At 41.9% G+C, this 15,884-nt stretch overlaps 1 protein-coding gene and 1 long non-coding RNA gene across 3 annotated transcripts; one reads left to right on the top strand and one right to left on the bottom strand.

Moving 5' to 3' along the window:
- The first annotated feature begins 266 nt into the window (after positions 1-266).
- Positions 267-7,258, top strand: LOC136449924 (hydroxyproline O-galactosyltransferase GALT3). 2 transcript variants are annotated; one of them, XM_066450154.1, is made up of 8 exons: positions 267-981; positions 2,618-2,867; positions 2,960-3,235; positions 4,117-4,245; positions 6,279-6,455; positions 6,531-6,638; positions 6,721-6,754; positions 6,814-7,258. In XM_066450154.1, the coding sequence occupies exons 1-8, from the start codon at positions 347-349 to the stop codon at positions 6,819-6,821; spliced, it is 1,617 nt and encodes a 538-aa protein (XP_066306251.1). In that variant the 5' UTR covers positions 267-346; the 3' UTR covers positions 6,822-7,258. The 2 variants fall into 2 exon arrangements, with proteins under 2 accessions (XP_066306251.1, XP_066306250.1); XM_066450153.1 differs by having other exon boundaries at positions 6,721-7,258.
- LOC136449925 (uncharacterized) lies at positions 4,395-6,268 on the bottom strand. Its single transcript, XR_010758182.1, has 2 exons — positions 5,781-6,268; positions 4,395-5,533 (listed from the first exon to the last, which is right to left on the bottom strand). It is a non-coding gene; the product is annotated as an uncharacterized lncRNA (long non-coding RNA).
- Positions 7,259-15,884: the final 8,626 nt, after the last annotated feature.

Below are 15,884 nucleotides of genomic sequence, written 5' to 3'. Positions count from 1 at the left end.
TGTTTGTGAATGCAAAGGGTAACAGACCACGGGCTGGCACGGCCCGTGATTCTGGGCGTGCTTCGTGAGTCGGCCCGACATGAAAATCAGCCCATAGGGTCGTGCCTGGGCCGAAGGTCAGACCCATGGGCCTATGAGGCATGGCCCGTGAGGCACAGTGTGCCGTGCCGGCCCGTTGGCTATCGGCCTGTGCCGTGCCGTGCCACGTCGGGCCGGTCCGTTGGCCATATATATGTGGTGGTAATCAGTGAGGGGAGAGTGACTTTGGTGGTCTACTCGACCGACGCTCGAGAAGTCGAGATAGAGACAACCGGCACCCGCCTTCCGCCGTTCCGCGGTCGCTGCGATGAGGAAATGCTCCGGCGTACTCTTCATCCTCACACTCGCCGTCGTGCTCTTCCTCCTCTCGCCGTCGCCCTCCCCAACTCCACCCCCCACCACCGCACCCAATGGCCCAATCGCCGACCTCCTCCCCTCCCTCCCTGGCCTTTCTGACCTCTACCCTCCCGCTCCCAACTCCACTGCCCAGCTCTCCTGGGGCCTCCTCCGCCCGCTCCTCTGCCGCTCCGACGCGCTCCCTGGAACCGCTGCAGGCGTCCTCGAGGCAGCCGAAGCCTGGCGGAACCTCACCCTGGCTGTCGCCGCCGCCGCGGCAAGCGAGGAGGAGGGGCGTCCCCAAGGACCCCGCTGCTCGTCGTCCGTGGGAGGGGATCTGCGCACGGGACGTGCCAGACTCCCCTGCGGGCTCGCGGAGGGCGCGGCAGTGACGGTGGTCGGGGTTCCCAGGGAGGGTGCGGCCAAGTTCTGGGTGGAGATGCTGGGTGCCAGCGGCGAGGTTGTGCTGCACGTCAATGTGAGCCTGGGAGCCGCGGGGATGGTGGTGGAGCAGAATTCCTGGACGCCAGAGGAGGGGTGGGGGGAGTGGGAGCGGTGCCCGCCTGTTGGTGATGTCGGCAGCAGCAATAGCAGCTTGCAGCGAAGGTTAACTGTCTTACTTTACTTTGATCTGCATGTCTGGTGGGAGGATTGCAAATATACTAGTTCGTTTTAGCTAGGGTACGTCTTTTTAACTTACTTATTATGCCTGTACGGCATGTATGCTAACTAGTAGAATGCAACAGCTTAGCGACTGTCGAATGCTTGATGTGAAAGAATATGCGAAGTAGTCTGTGCACGAGAAGGAAAGTAGCCATAATTGTCTGACAAGCAGTAGTTTCCTCATTTCCTGATTGACTCTTTGATTCCTATTTCTATGTTATGGTTACTACTTGGTTCAGGATTTAGATGGTCTGCTTCAGGGTTTAAGGGTCTGCATAGCTTAAATGTCTCGTGGAAGTATAAACTAAAAAACTCGAGTGCATTTGAGCACTGATTTGTACTCCCTCCATGCCAAATTATAAGACGTTTTGGCTTTCCTAGATACATAGCTTTTGCTATGCACTTAGATATATACTATATCTAGATACATAGTTAAAGTAATGTATCTAGAAAAGCCAAAACGTCTTATAATTTGGAATGGAGGGAGTACTTCAGAACTTCTTTCTTCAAAAGGTCCAAGCAATAAGAAACTAATTTGTGTCTACAGTGTATGAATCATAGTCAAATGCTATATTTAATAAAAGATTTATAAATATGAAAATTGCAGCTCATGAGATGCTTCCTTTCCTACCATCACACTGTAGTCAAATAGATGCAGAGAGTATATGAGTGTGGGGGTGTTTCCTTTTGGAGTCAGCGAAGATAGTCATGGGCTCATGGCTTTATTATTTTTGAATTAGGAATGTTTCTGGTGTGATTGAGATCCTTATATTGCAAATAATTTGATGAATGAGAAATAGGTAAACTTACTTAAGGCACATCTGCTAGTGATTAAACGTCAACTACACAAGGTGATAATGTGGACCTGTTTGCTGATATCATCCTCCATTGTGGATGGCTTTTGTTATTATGATTAACTACAGAGTGCAGTTAACACTCACTTTTGATAGGTAATGTGATGCGACACTTGTGAGTAATGCTGTGTAGATCACTATAATAACATGCATATGCTACTGTGACCAAGAAAAATATGTTATTAGATTCTCCATGTGCTAGGTCCATTGCAAGCATGTGGTATCCCATGGCAAGGTAATCATGATTAGCTTCTAATGACAGTCGACTAACATGGTGAGCTGTTAACTGTTACAGAGGTCTACTGTAGTCCTAGGGGAATGTTGCAAAACTGGACATGAAGCTGTGAACTGCAAATTTTCGCTGTTTCTTGTTTTTTGGTGCATTTATAAAAAAAATAGCATTCATGAAGAATTTATACTTTTATTGGAATTTAATGGTGCTTATTAGTATTTTTATATAAGTGAGTTCCTTCAAAAATATTTGCAATTCAAACTTTGATGTGTTAATTAGATAATCCTAGTGATGCCAACTACTGCCTGCAAAATCCATTTACAATAGGTTCTCCATTTTTCAGTAATTGATCGTATGCTTTTGTTCTAGTATCCTTTATCATGTTCTTTAGTAACTTGTTGTTGACAACTAAATAGTTCCTAAACACTTCTTATTTTATTTATAACCTCTACTCGTACTGATAAAAGACATTCTATCTTCTGAGTTTGACCAGTCCAGTGGATGGCCTTGTTCGTTGCAATGAGAAAGTGGGTGAGAGGATCGTCCAGGAGAATAACAATACTGTGGTAAATGTTACTGGGAACCAACCTGAAGATTGGCAGAATCCAAAAGGACGTGGTCAATTAAGTGGTGGTTTCTCAATTGTTGAAGGAGAACCTTTTACAGTAATACTGTGGGCTGGTGTAGAGGGGTTCCATATGACAGTAAATGGGCGGCATGAGACATCATTTGCCTATAGAGAGGTGAACTTTTGCAAAACAATAAGACTGCATACTTCACTTTTTGTGAGTAATTGAGTGTTACATAATTGTGAAAGCTATTAGATTTTTTATAGAGGTCAGAGCCATGGTTGGTAGCAGAAGTCAAGGTTTCTGGTGATTTGGAGCTCTTGTCATTCTTGGCTAATGGGTTACCAGTTTCAGAAGATATAGACATGGCTAGTGTTGCGGTTTTGAAGGCCCCACCTCTGCCAAAGAAGCGAACTTTTCTGCTGGTTGGTGCTTTCTCTACTGGAAACAACTTCAAGCGGCGGATGGCTTTGAGGCGAACATGGATGCAATATGAGGCTGTTCACTCAGGCGATGTAGTAGTCCGATTTTTCTCTGGTCTTGTAAGTTCACTTTATTTGCCTCAAGTACATTACAATGTTTCTATTTCTGTCTTTTGAACCAGTTTCTTTTTGGTTGAGATACCCTGCTGTATCAGTAAAGAACCACTTGCATATTCTTGCATCTTCATAGCCAAATTATTTCCCTATTTTCCGACTAGCTTCAGCATGTAAGAGCCTAAGGGGCAACTCCTCTGAACAGGGACTGGTTTGGAAGTGAGTCCCATGTTTAGAATAGAAGTAGTAGAGAACATAATGTCGCAACCTGTTCTTTTTTGCCTATATTTTGTTTGTGGGCTAAGGAATGCTTCGCTCGTGCATTTCAAGGTTATATAAATAGTTAAGAACTGATACTACTCTTGGAAAGGGGTAAAGAAAAGGAGGACAGAGATGAAATAGATTGGAAATCTGTTTTCATCCCTTGCTGCCTCTTACATCTTAAAGTGTTATGTAGCCTTTGCATAAAAGAAATAAAAAAACTCAAAATTCCTGAAGAGAATTGAATATTCTCAATATGATAGCTCTTCTTTCTTCCTTAATTGAACTTGTAAGACTAATTGAATTTGTAAAGATTGGTGCATAAGACGAAACTTCTACAAAAAAGAACCCACAAAGGATAAATTGAAAGAACATATTACTATAGCTCCATTTTGCATCTGTCAGGTTCACTACCTCTAATCTAGCTCCAAAGTATGCGAGCACATCTGCATGCATTACAAATGCTCTTGATGACATGAGTCATGCCCATTTTGTATTCTTGAAATATATACCTTCTCTCCTTGCATATAACTGAGATTGTTGTCTGATCTACTTTCCATATTCAGTTATTCTTGATGTGATATACTCTACTCACATCATCTGTCTTTATTATGCCTAAAATGCAGCATAAGAATGAGCATGTCAATATGGAGTTATGGAGAGAAGCTCAATTATATGGTGATATCCAGTTGATGCCCTTTGTTGACTACTATACTTTGATCACTTTGAAGACCATATCAATTTGCTTTTTTGGGGTATGTTTTCTTTTTGGCTTTCACCTCATGAAAACTTCTTTAGTTTTAACTCTTTGGAGTTTGACCATCTCACCACTATAAGTGGATAGTGAGTTTTTTTAGTAATAAAAACTATTTCACCTTATCTTGAAAGCATTTTTTTTCTCGAATGCACAGGAGAGCTCACATCATTATATTAAGAAGAGAGGGAGTCTAAGAAGACTCATACATGCCCATAAGGGCAGGTTCTAGTACAAGGCTCTAGCCAATGAAACCAAATAAAATGACCAGCTACCTATACATGTTCATCTATGGCAGATGCTACTGAGGCCTTTAGTCCCTGCCCTACACGATAACTTGGCCTCATCCTTTAAATCTTGCATAATGACATTGAAATTAGGAGAGCCCCCCTCGAAGACGCATGCATTCCTGTGCTTCCATAACCACCAAGCGGCGAAAATTACTATTCAATTGAAGCCTTTACAGTATTGCTTGACCATTTGCCACAAAGCTTGACGCCACTATTCAATGAACACAACATTATCTTGAAAGCATTCATTGAATTGCGACATTTTATTTGCGTGATTTTAAAATTACAGTTTGTGGAAAACTTTATTATATTTTTGTTTCGGTAATCTGACTTGAGGACACTGTTTCCTAGATGGTTGTTTAGCCCGTTTAAACTCTAAACCCTGTACACCATTTCTGTTTAATCAACTGTTTCCCGTGTTTAAATGGCTGTTTTACCTCTTTAAATGTCCATTTCGTCTGAATAATGGCTAAACGGTAGGTGCACGACTGTTTAGTGTTTACTGTTTAGGAAACCACTGCTTGAGGATGATTCAGATGGTAAAATTTTGATTCAGTAAGTTCTGAGCCACTTAATTGTGTTATTAAGAGTTTAAGACTTATAGCTTTATCTGAGCTATAGTTTTGCAATATAAGTATATTACGGCTTTGGGTGCAATCAATTTAGTAGTCTGTTAAAACTAGTGGTGGATTTGTTTCTGTGCTCCAATACTCATTTGTTATCAGATTTCTTGGTCCATCTGTATCATATGTTACCCTTTAAAGAAGTACAGTTAAAAACATAGATATAGATATAGGTATTAACAAATTGCAACGCTGGGATTTTTTCGAATGCAACGCACAAACTACTTAAATGTTGGAATTTTCTAGCCCCTTGAATTCCTAATGCTTATTTTTTTGCTGGCGCACAAGATCCTCTAAAAACTGTTAATATTTTGGTACCAAGTGGTTTCCATAAAGTATAAAATCTATCTATATTATTGCAGATTTGTTGTTTTTACTAGGGCTGTGTTTAGATGGCGAAAATTTTTGCAAAATGCTACTGTAGCACTTTTCGTTGTTATTTGGCAATTAGTGTCCAATCATGGACTAATTAGGCTTAAAAGATTCGTCTCGTGAATTTCGGCTAAACTGTGTAATTAGTTTTATTTTTTATCTATATTTAATGCTTCATGCATGTGTCCAAAGATTCGATGTGATGGGGAATCTTGAAAAATTTTGCAAAATTTTCTGGAACTAAACTGGACCTAGATACTATAAGTTCAGCCTACTCTATGTACTATGTTTTTTGGAACAAAATTCTATGTACTAATCAGATGGAATACTTGAGGCATAGTATAACTTGTAATTTCACCATTTTTGTGTAGTTAAACATTTTGACAAAAATTGAAATGAAAAGGTTGAGACACAACCACCCTGCACAAGCTATTGCTGCCTTGCTACTTGATCAACATAAAAAGTTGGGATTTAGTTTGTATCGGATTTTTATCTGTTTATCAGTTTATACATGGTTTGTATTGATTGAGCACCTTTCAAAACTCCCTATACCAGGAGAACTAAAATAAATGTTGGCATTTGGCACCTTTCTTGGCTTTTGTTGATGCTTATGCTAATTTGTTGTGAGAGGAAAACAATGTTCGTTCGTTGAAAAGTACTGCTGAAGTAGTGCTGCAGAACAGGGTAAATTACGCAAATCCAATTAAAAATTTAACATAGCCTTCTTTTTGTCTATTGCTATTTTGCAGACAAAAATTGTTCCTGCAAAGTACATCATGAAAACGGATGACGATGCTTTTGTTAGGATCGATGAAGTGATCTCGAGCCTGAAGAAGAGCAATTCCAATGGCCTTCTTTATGGCCTTATTTCTTTCCAGTCTTCCCCCCACAGAGATAAGGATAGCAAATGGTTTATCAGTCGGAAGGTACTGCCTACTCCATTTATCCCGCATGGAGATTTTGTTTGTTTCAATTGCTTTTCTCACCCATGAGAAATACAGGAATGGCCTTTCGATATGTACCCGCCATGGGCTCATGGTCCTGGATACATAATCTCACGTGACATCGCTAAGTTTGTAGTCCGAGGCCACCAGGAACTGACTCTTCAGGTAGGAAATGAACCAGCAACATATCATAGTGTTATATGTTAAGCACTGATGCAACTCTGGATTGATCTTGCTGCTGTCTCAGCTATTCAAACTTGAAGACGTGGCAATGGGGATTTGGATCCAACAGTACAAGAACAGTGGGCAGCAAGTAAACATTGTGACTGATGACCGGTTCTACAATGAAGGGTGCGACGCTGACTACGTCCTTGCCCACTACCAGACCCCGAGGCTTATGATGTGTCTGTGGGAGAAGCTGAAGACGGAATATCAAGCTATATGCTGTGAATAGCATCCAAATTGCAAGTAGGACGCGATAGAGGAATGGATAGGTTAGCCTTCGTTTTGAACAAGACATTGGCTGAGATTTTGACGCTGGGTGCAAAATTGTTGGGCCACTGTGCAAAAAGCCTGTAGCATTGGGTTATCACTTTTGTGTTGTGGGTTCGTGTTCTTGGTTTTTTTGGTGGAAAATATTAATCCATGTACTTAGATGGATGTTGTAAAAAGAGTGTTGTAGGACATATTTGAGAGTGTTTCCACAATGCTGTTGATCTTGCCTTGCTGAAGACTCGGAATTAATAGCCAATCTGACGTGCGTAGCAAATGGCATTTTTATTTTGTATTGTTGTGTTAGTAATGTCCACGCATAAGCATTATTTTTCGTCGAGCTTTTTATCACTGCAAAAGCTGTCACTATGAATCGAAACCCAACCAAAATACTTTAGACATGATTGAAGCTTTTAGATTCGGAATGGTTTTTTTTTTTTTTGAAAAGTAAAACTTCCATTGCATCACAAACATGTTACAGAGATGGGGATCTTGTTACCCCCGTCGTAGTTTTGTAGCACAAGCTTGATATTACAAGTAGGGTCTTGTTTATATTGCAAGTTTTTTTACCCTCTCTCCATCGCATCAAATCTTTAAACACATACATAGAGTATTAAATGTAGATAAAAAAATAACTAATTATACAATTTGATTGTAAATTACGAGACAAATCTTTTAAGCCTAGTTAGATACAAACGAAAGTGCTACAGAGCCAAATACTGATTCCTAACCCCAATCTAAACGAGGCCTAGGATGATGCGCAAGTGCCTGGCAAGAAAAGAGGCTCATCTTGTCTTTTTAGCAAGGCTATCAGCTATTTTATTTGCCTCTACAGATCTTGTGTACTTTATAGCCTTTTGCTTGGATAATGTCCTGTATTTCAGCAATGATTGTTCCAAGATGAGTGCGTGGAAGCGGAGGCCAACACTTGGTTGTCAGTGTATAGTGTTGCGTCCTGCAGATTGAGAGCTGACGCTAGCTTTGCACCAAAAAGGAGAGTGCATGAGCTTCAGCCTCCAATGGTTCCAATACCTGTGGAATCGCTACCTGCAAAAAAAGAAACATGGGAGGTACTTCTAACAGGTTGGGTGAGAATGCAGACTCCAATCCCTGTTTGGTTTATTGTAGCAGGATTTTGAAATGAACAGAGGCATCACAAAAAATCTTATGAGCCTCCCGGGCCTGCATTGTAGTAGAGTGAGTAGCATTTGCAATTCTCTCCTGAGCCTGCAAGGTAGTAAAGTGAGTAGCATCTGCAGTTGTTGGAGTTGTAGCAGCATGTGAAATAGATTGAGGCATAGTGTTGCAGTAGCTTTTGCCTCATGCAAAACTCTTGTAACCGTCCAATTGCATTTGTTAAATCTGTGATCATTGCGAGCTTTCCACAAACACCACATGATGGAGAATATCATACCTGCAGTAGCTTGAGATGGTCTCTGCTGCAACATAGCAGTAATCTGGGAGTGGAGCCTGTGACCTGTTTGTGGTAAGGCATCGGCTCTAAGGCCAATGGGCGAAGCAAACCAGACAGCTCGAGCAAAGTTGCAACCAAAAAATAGATGATTGTCATCTCCAGGGCTCCCACAACGAGAGCATTTATCATCGACCGCCGGAATAATCCCATGGACCCTGCAAGCTGTTCCAAGTGCAAGTCTAAGAAGCCTCCAGGCAAAGGTTTTGACTTGCGGTTGAATTGTTTTATCTGCCCAAACATGCCTGAGGATTTGCAACACCTGCATAGGAATATTAGAAGGTGGGTTGCTTAATGCCTCCTCGGTCGCTAGCATCTTGTAGGCACTTTTAGACGAGCATATGTCATTAGGGGCTGGCTTCCAACACAAATATCAGGTTCATCTCCCACCATGAGAGGAATCTGCAAAAGAACCTGCAATGTTTGTTGACCAAAGAGAGCTATAATCTTATTTTCATTCCACTTTTTACAATTTGGGAGCCAGAGATCTGAAACTTTGTCTGGAATTTGGTACTCAGATTGTTCTAAATTTAAGCGGTCATGCATCTCCCTCCAAACGGGACACCACGGTTGGTTCCAAATAGAGGTATTTCCTTTGACAAATTAAAAGGTGATATTATGTTCAAGATGGTTCCTAATGTTTAGCATAGAAGACCAAAAGATGGATTTTGGAACATAAGGAGCAGTCCACAGAGAAGCATACGGAAAATATTTTGCTTTAATAATTTTGGCAACAGTAGAATCCGAATCATGGACTAGTCTCCATGCTGTGTTGATTAGCATACCTTTGTTTACTAACTCTAATTTTCTGATTCCCAAGCCGCCTTCCTTTTTTGGTTTGCAGATTGTCTGCCATGATCTGTAGTGGATGGGCTTTTTTTGTTGTTCTTTTTGTACACCTTGCCACCAAAAGACCTTAATAACAGAAGTGAGCTTTGCCAAAAATTTCTTAGAGAATAAGATGTTAGTCATGTAATAAATTGGAATTGAAGCAAAAACTGACTGGATTAAAGTTAATCTTCCAGCATGGTTGAGAGTATTAGCCTTAGTGAGAGTGAGTCTAGTTTTGAACTTTTGATAAATAAAATCATAGGCTTTAATTTTATCCCTATGGCTAATAATCAAAGGATGGCCCAGGGGCATGGAATTTTGGTCAAAATCGGCAACAGGAAAGACAGCTTTGATTTGGGCTCTCACATCATAGCACACCTTTTTGCTAAAAACAATGGGAGATTTGGACCAGTTCAGAATTTGACCTGACATGGCATAAAAAGTATGAAGAATATTATTGATAGTGTTTATCTCCTGTAAATCAGCCTTGCCACAAAGAACAACAGGAAAGACAGCTTTGATTTGGGCTCTCACATCATAGCACACCTTTTTGCTAAAAACAATGGAAGATTTGGACCAGTTCGGAATTTGACCTGACATGGCATAAAAAGTATGAAGAATATTATTGATAGTGTTTATCTCCTGTAAATCAGCCTTGCCACAAAGAATCAGATCATCAGCAAAGAGAATGGAGTGGATAGGCAGACACCCTGGGCCCAAAGTGACGCCTGTAAGGTCCGCATTGTCTAGTGCTTCCTGCAATCTTAAAGATAATTCATTGATAGCAAGGACAAACAGGTAAGGTGATAATGGACATCCCTGCCGAATTCCTCTGGTAGCCTGAAAGTTTCCGTACGATTCTCCATTGACATTAATTGAAAAACTCGTGGATGAGATGTAGGCATACACAAGCTCGATGAAGTGACCATGATATCCTCTACGTTGCATAGCATCAAGAATGAAAGACCATTCAATTCTATCAAAAGCTTTAGCTAAATCGATCTTTAACATAAAAGCATGTTGGTTAAAGGATTTTAGATTGAAAGAATGCATAATTTCTTGAGCAATAATAATATTGTCAGTGATTCTTCTCCCTCGAATGAAGGCATGCTGGGATTGGTGAATATAACTTGGAAGCTCTTCTTTTAGCCTGTTTGCTAAGGATTTGGCAATGATTCGATAAGCTACATTAGTGACACTGATTGGTCTAAAATCAGTGACCAAGTTAGCATGGGTCTTTTTTGGAATAAGAACGATTTCAGTTGCATTAAGATGAGCAGATAAATTACCAAAAGCGTAAAAGCTTGTGATCAAGTTATGAACGTCACGTTTGATCCAAGGCCAAGCCGCCCTGTAGAAGGCTATATTGAAACCATCTGGGCCTGGAGCAGCATTAAGCCTCATGTTCTTTAGAATCTGCAAACATTCATCAATGCTTGGCACTGAGTTAGTAAACTCATTAGTGATGGTGCCTTCGAAATTGAAATTATAATCCACCCTTGAATGGAAGAAGTAAAAAGAATAGTGAAATAATGTAGGAATTCATTTGCAATATCCAAAGGGCTAGACACCATATTATCATGTTCTTTCTGGATGAAAAGTATTATATTTTTATGTCTCCTAGTACAAGCTTGCTGGAAAAATCTTGTGTTCCTATCCCCCTCAGTCGCCCAATGTTTCTTCGATAATTGCCTATAATATTCTGTGATTTTGTCTAAGATTACATTACGCTGCTGAATTAAACTCTCTTCCTTGGCATGATCTATAAGATGAGAGGGGTCTTGCTGCAGGATAGAAAGATTATTTTCAATATCAGAAAGCTGTTGGTTGAGAGGTTTTTTCTTTCTTACCCATTTCTTGATGGTGCAAGCTAACTCTCTTGTACGCAAATGGAAAGGCTTACCATTCGCTTGGGTCCATGCTCGCAAAGCCGTCTCATGAAAGTCATCTTCAGTCAGCCACCAATTCTGAAATTTAAATCTTCTTTTTGGCTTGGGGCAATTCGGGTTCATAATAGCCAAGATAGGGGCCTGATCACTATATAACATAGGCAATTGGTAAACAATAGTGGAAGGATAAGCTTGACACCACTCAGCATCACCAAGGCATCTGTCCAAACACTCAAAAGTAGGATTAGTCGTGAAAAGCTTGTTAGTCCAGGTATATGCAGGACCACTATACCCAAGATCCATCAGACCACATTGCTTAATAAGGGAGCAAAAGTTATCAATCCGAGAAAGTGAAGGAGGTACATTCCCCCATTTTTCACTTGGATGCATGATATTATTTAGGTCACCCATACATAAAGTTGGCCTACCCTGGTTCTGCATAAGAAAGCATAAGACATCATTCCAAATGGAATTTGTCTTCTCATGATGGGGATCACCATACACACATACTAGGTTAAAACAAGAAGCATTTGATTTTTGTATAACAGAAGCTAGAACATAATAATGGCTTGAAGAGACAATATCTACATCGACATCATCACTCCACATGACCCAAAGACCATCAGAAAGTCCAACAGCAGGTACTACAAAACTATTGTACATATGAAAATGCTCTGTTAAATCATCAGCAGTAACACGAGAATTCCTAGTCTCAGATATAAATGTTACCTGAGCATGGGTTGAATATATAAGCTTGGCGAGATGTTGCATCTTTTGGCTGCGAAGGCTTCTGCCTGAACCTCTGCAATTCCAACTGCGTAGGCTCATGATTTTTTAACTCCACACTTTGGATTAAAAGTACAAGTGAAACCCAAGATTCAATAGTCTGCGATGTATAACAGGGCAGCATACTAGGTCCAAGCAATTCGCAGCGGTCAACACTGAGCTAGCGAGCTCAGCAAGCGCAATCAGACTTCGATATTTCACAAGCATAGCAGCAAGCAATTCACAGGGAGAGGATAGACCTGGTCGTCGGAGAGAGGAAAACAGATTTGGAGCGAGGCCCGACGCGTTGGAGGATCCTTCGAAGGGAACGGAGAGCAGCGCGGCCTTGCTCAGCGGCTGGCCTCCTCGGGAACGCAGGCTCTGCTTCGAGGGAGCACGGGGAGGCGTGCGGCGCAGGGGAGGGTGCCGACTGCCGAGGGCAGCCGCGCGCGGGAGAAGAAACCTGATGCGGTCCTTCGTCCTCCTCTGGCTCTCTGGCGGCGATCCAAGCCTGCCGAGGCGCGGAGACGGCTCAAAACTGCAGCAGCTGTGCTGCAGCGTACCTGCTTAGGAAGGGAATAGAGGATTATTGGCTAGAGAGAGGCAGCCGGCGCCAGGAAATCCGGCGGCGGCGGCGCTAGGGTTGGCGCCTGCCTCCCCTGTTTTTCCTCCTCAGGGAGCCCCGAAAGGCAAAAACCGGGTCTTGACAAGCAGATCTTGAAATTGAGCTTGAGAACGCAGAATAGATTGAAGGTGGCGTGGTAGTAGTGGATTGGATCTAGAGGATGGAGAAGGATGGAGAGAGGAGGGAGCCAGCAGTCCGCCCAAGGTTCCCGCTACTGCTAGCCTTGTGAGATTGATTTGTGAGGACAGTGGCGCCTCTAGGATCACAAGGACCGTAGCCAGCAACCTCACTTTCGTCCCTTCAAAAGTTACGAGCCTTTTCCCCGTGTAACATTAAAAAAAAAAAAAAGATAGTCTTTTCCTACGAGCTTTCTAAAAAGTTTGGACTTATCTAAGTGATATGATATTTTTTTTCTCCCCAAGTCATTCCGTCCATTTTCGCTGGTAACGGTGTGTAATGGCGAGAAGAAAAGACCGAAGTGCCCTCAGTCTAGGGAGGATGAGTGAAATTGTCGTTTGCCCTATGTGCCACTCCCTGACCAAGCGTTTGAGCACCAAGACGACTAACGTGGGTAAGTTTTTTGACGCCAAAGGCACTGGGCTTGGCGCCAAAGAGACCCCGCTTGGTGCTATAAATAAGCCCTCAGTCCTCCCTTCCCACTCATTTTTCTCCTTTTTGTCTCTCCTGCTACCTTGCTGCCAGTGCCATGTCTCAAGCGTCAAGCAACTATGGGAGGAGGCCCAGGCGGGTCATGTGCCCCAACTGTAGTGTGCTAGCTAATCGATTCATATCGATGACTACGAACAATCACAATCGTGCTTTCCACAAGTGCACGTACTTTACAGTTTGTTTTTCTTCCTTGCTCATTCATTCATAGGTTGTTCTTTATTCCCTGTTTGGTGCTAATCTGTTGATGCTGTTGTTTATAGGTCGGAGGGTGCCAGTTTTATCAATGGGAGGACAAAATGGAGGACACTGTTGTGCACCCACCTAAAGCACTTGCTCCATTACAGGCCATTCCTCTGCAGGCAGTGGCAGCACCAGCTCCTATCTCTACAGTAGCTCCTCTGGCCATCGTCCAGGAAGATTCTCAGTCGGCTAGAATTGTAGGCAATGCAGTAGTGGAAGATAGGATTCTTCAGCAGCTTAGGTGGATTGAAAAGCTAGTGTTTGTATGCATCTTTCTTGCTTTGTATGCTATCATAAAAAAGTAAGGCCCTATGTATGCAGACTATGTATGTGTGTGTTTGAATGAAGACTAGTGATGCATGAATGAATGGTTTTCATCAGAGTTATGATCTAATTTATGATGACATAGTAATTCTGACATCTTAAAAAAATAACATCTCACAAAGTTTCATCTAACCAATAGAGTTCCATCTCATAGTCATTCATCTCACATCACAGTTTCATCTTACATCACAGTCATGCCAAAATAAAGTGATAGCAAAGCAGCAGTAGTTTTTGCAGCCAAATCACCAAAATAACAACTAAACACAGGTGGTTTTCATTTAAACCCTACCTTCTTCTTGCTCCTGGTATTAGAAGCTGGGCTGGCTGGGCTGGCTAGCACAATTGAAAGCTTTTTTGGTGTAAGCTTCTTCTTCAACCCTATCTTCTTTCTTGGTGAAGGCTGGGGCAAAACAACCTCCATTGGTTCTGTCTGCACAGTCTCTTCACGAAATGGAGAAAGATACACAGACTGGAGGGGAACAGTGTCATTGGAACCAGTTCTAGACCTGTTATAGTCAAGTACCAAGAAAGGTCAAGCACACAGTTTCATCAAAAAGTGCAAATGCAGAATTGGATCATGCTTACCTACTATTCTGGGAATTTGTATGATATGTTAATGTACTGGTAGCTGGGCCCTTACTTTTCTTGGTAGCTAATGTACTGGTAGCTGGACCCTTTGATGAAGAAGATGATTTCCTCTTCCTCTTCTGGTGTGTAGCATTGGCCACTGCCTCATTGTGTGGGAAAATCATGCCTGATGCAAGAGTTTTCACAACAAGGCTAGTCTCTGTATTGTAACTTGCTACTTTCGTCTGCCTTTTCTTTGGGAGACCTCTGCAAAGGACAAGTTTATAGTTAGTACATGTATTTAATTTATAGGACAAATGAAAATAAAGTACATGTTTACCTTTCAGTCTCCATTGCAGTAATGTCTTCTGGGTTCCCATTCTTGCAGGTGTACCAGTGGTGGCCTAACTCATGGCATATAGGACACTCATGCTTCTTTGACTTCTTCTTACTGCCTCCCTCAACAGCTGACTTCATCCTATTCTTACTCCTACCACTAGTGGACTTAAGACATGGAGGGTGCATGAAGAAACCATGTGTTGCTTTAGGCCACATGGACTTGTCATGAATGCATGGGATAGAGCCTGCATAGGCATCCTTGAACTTCTAGATAGAGAAGAAATCATCTACATGATCTTCTAGTCTTACACCTGGAATTGAGGTGATGTAGGCAATAGCATGCTTGCAGGGTATTCCTGACCCCTGCCAGATTCTATAGGAATAGGTCCTATTTCTTAAGTCCACCACAAACCTAAACCCAGACCCCCCCCTTAGCACAAATTTCTGCAACACCTTTAGGAGAGCTTGTGATCACTTCAATATCAAGATTGTAACTGTCATCCTTTAGCTTCTGCACAATATGGGGCAAAATCTTTCCTTCAAACTTTCTGGCCACCCTCTTCCTATGGTTCCATTTGATCAATATCTTCTGTCTGATGGTGTCCATCAAGTCATCTAGATGCTTCTGCTTCTCACCCTTTATCCAGTTATTGAAAGACTCAGCCAAGTTGTTAGTCACATAATCAACTTTTGAGGCAGTGCCAAACTGGCTCCTAGTCCATAGCTTCTTGTGAGTGTCTTGAAGGTACTTCATAGCTTCTGCTTTGGCAGCAGCCATTGCCTGATAATTCTTATCAAACATATATGGACTCTAAGAATATGCAGAAGCCCACAAGTGCTCATCAAAAACTTTACCACTATACCTCTTCTTGAAATTCTGTACTAGATGGTACATACACTCCCTATGTTCAGCTTCTAGAAACACTTCACTAACTCCATTCATCACTGCTTGGCCACAATCTATGGAGAAAGTAAGCCCAGGTGGACTGCCTATTGCTTCCTTCAATCTCCCCATGAACCATATCCAATTTTCATTGGTTTCAGAATCTATGACACCTACTGCTACTGGGTACATCCAGTTATGCCCATCAACTGCACAGGAAATGCACAACTGGCCCCTAAACCTCCCAGTTAAAAATGTGCTATCTACTACAAGATATGGTCTACAACCTTTAAGAAAGCCATCAACACAAGGTTTA

This window comes from Miscanthus floridulus, chromosome 5, assembly GCF_019320115.1.
Source record: "Miscanthus floridulus cultivar M001 chromosome 5, ASM1932011v1, whole genome shotgun sequence".
NCBI lineage: Eukaryota > Viridiplantae > Streptophyta > Magnoliopsida > Poales > Poaceae > Miscanthus > Miscanthus floridulus.
Note: the sequence above shows the minus strand (reverse complement) of the source record. Positions and strands in the feature narration are given on the sequence as shown.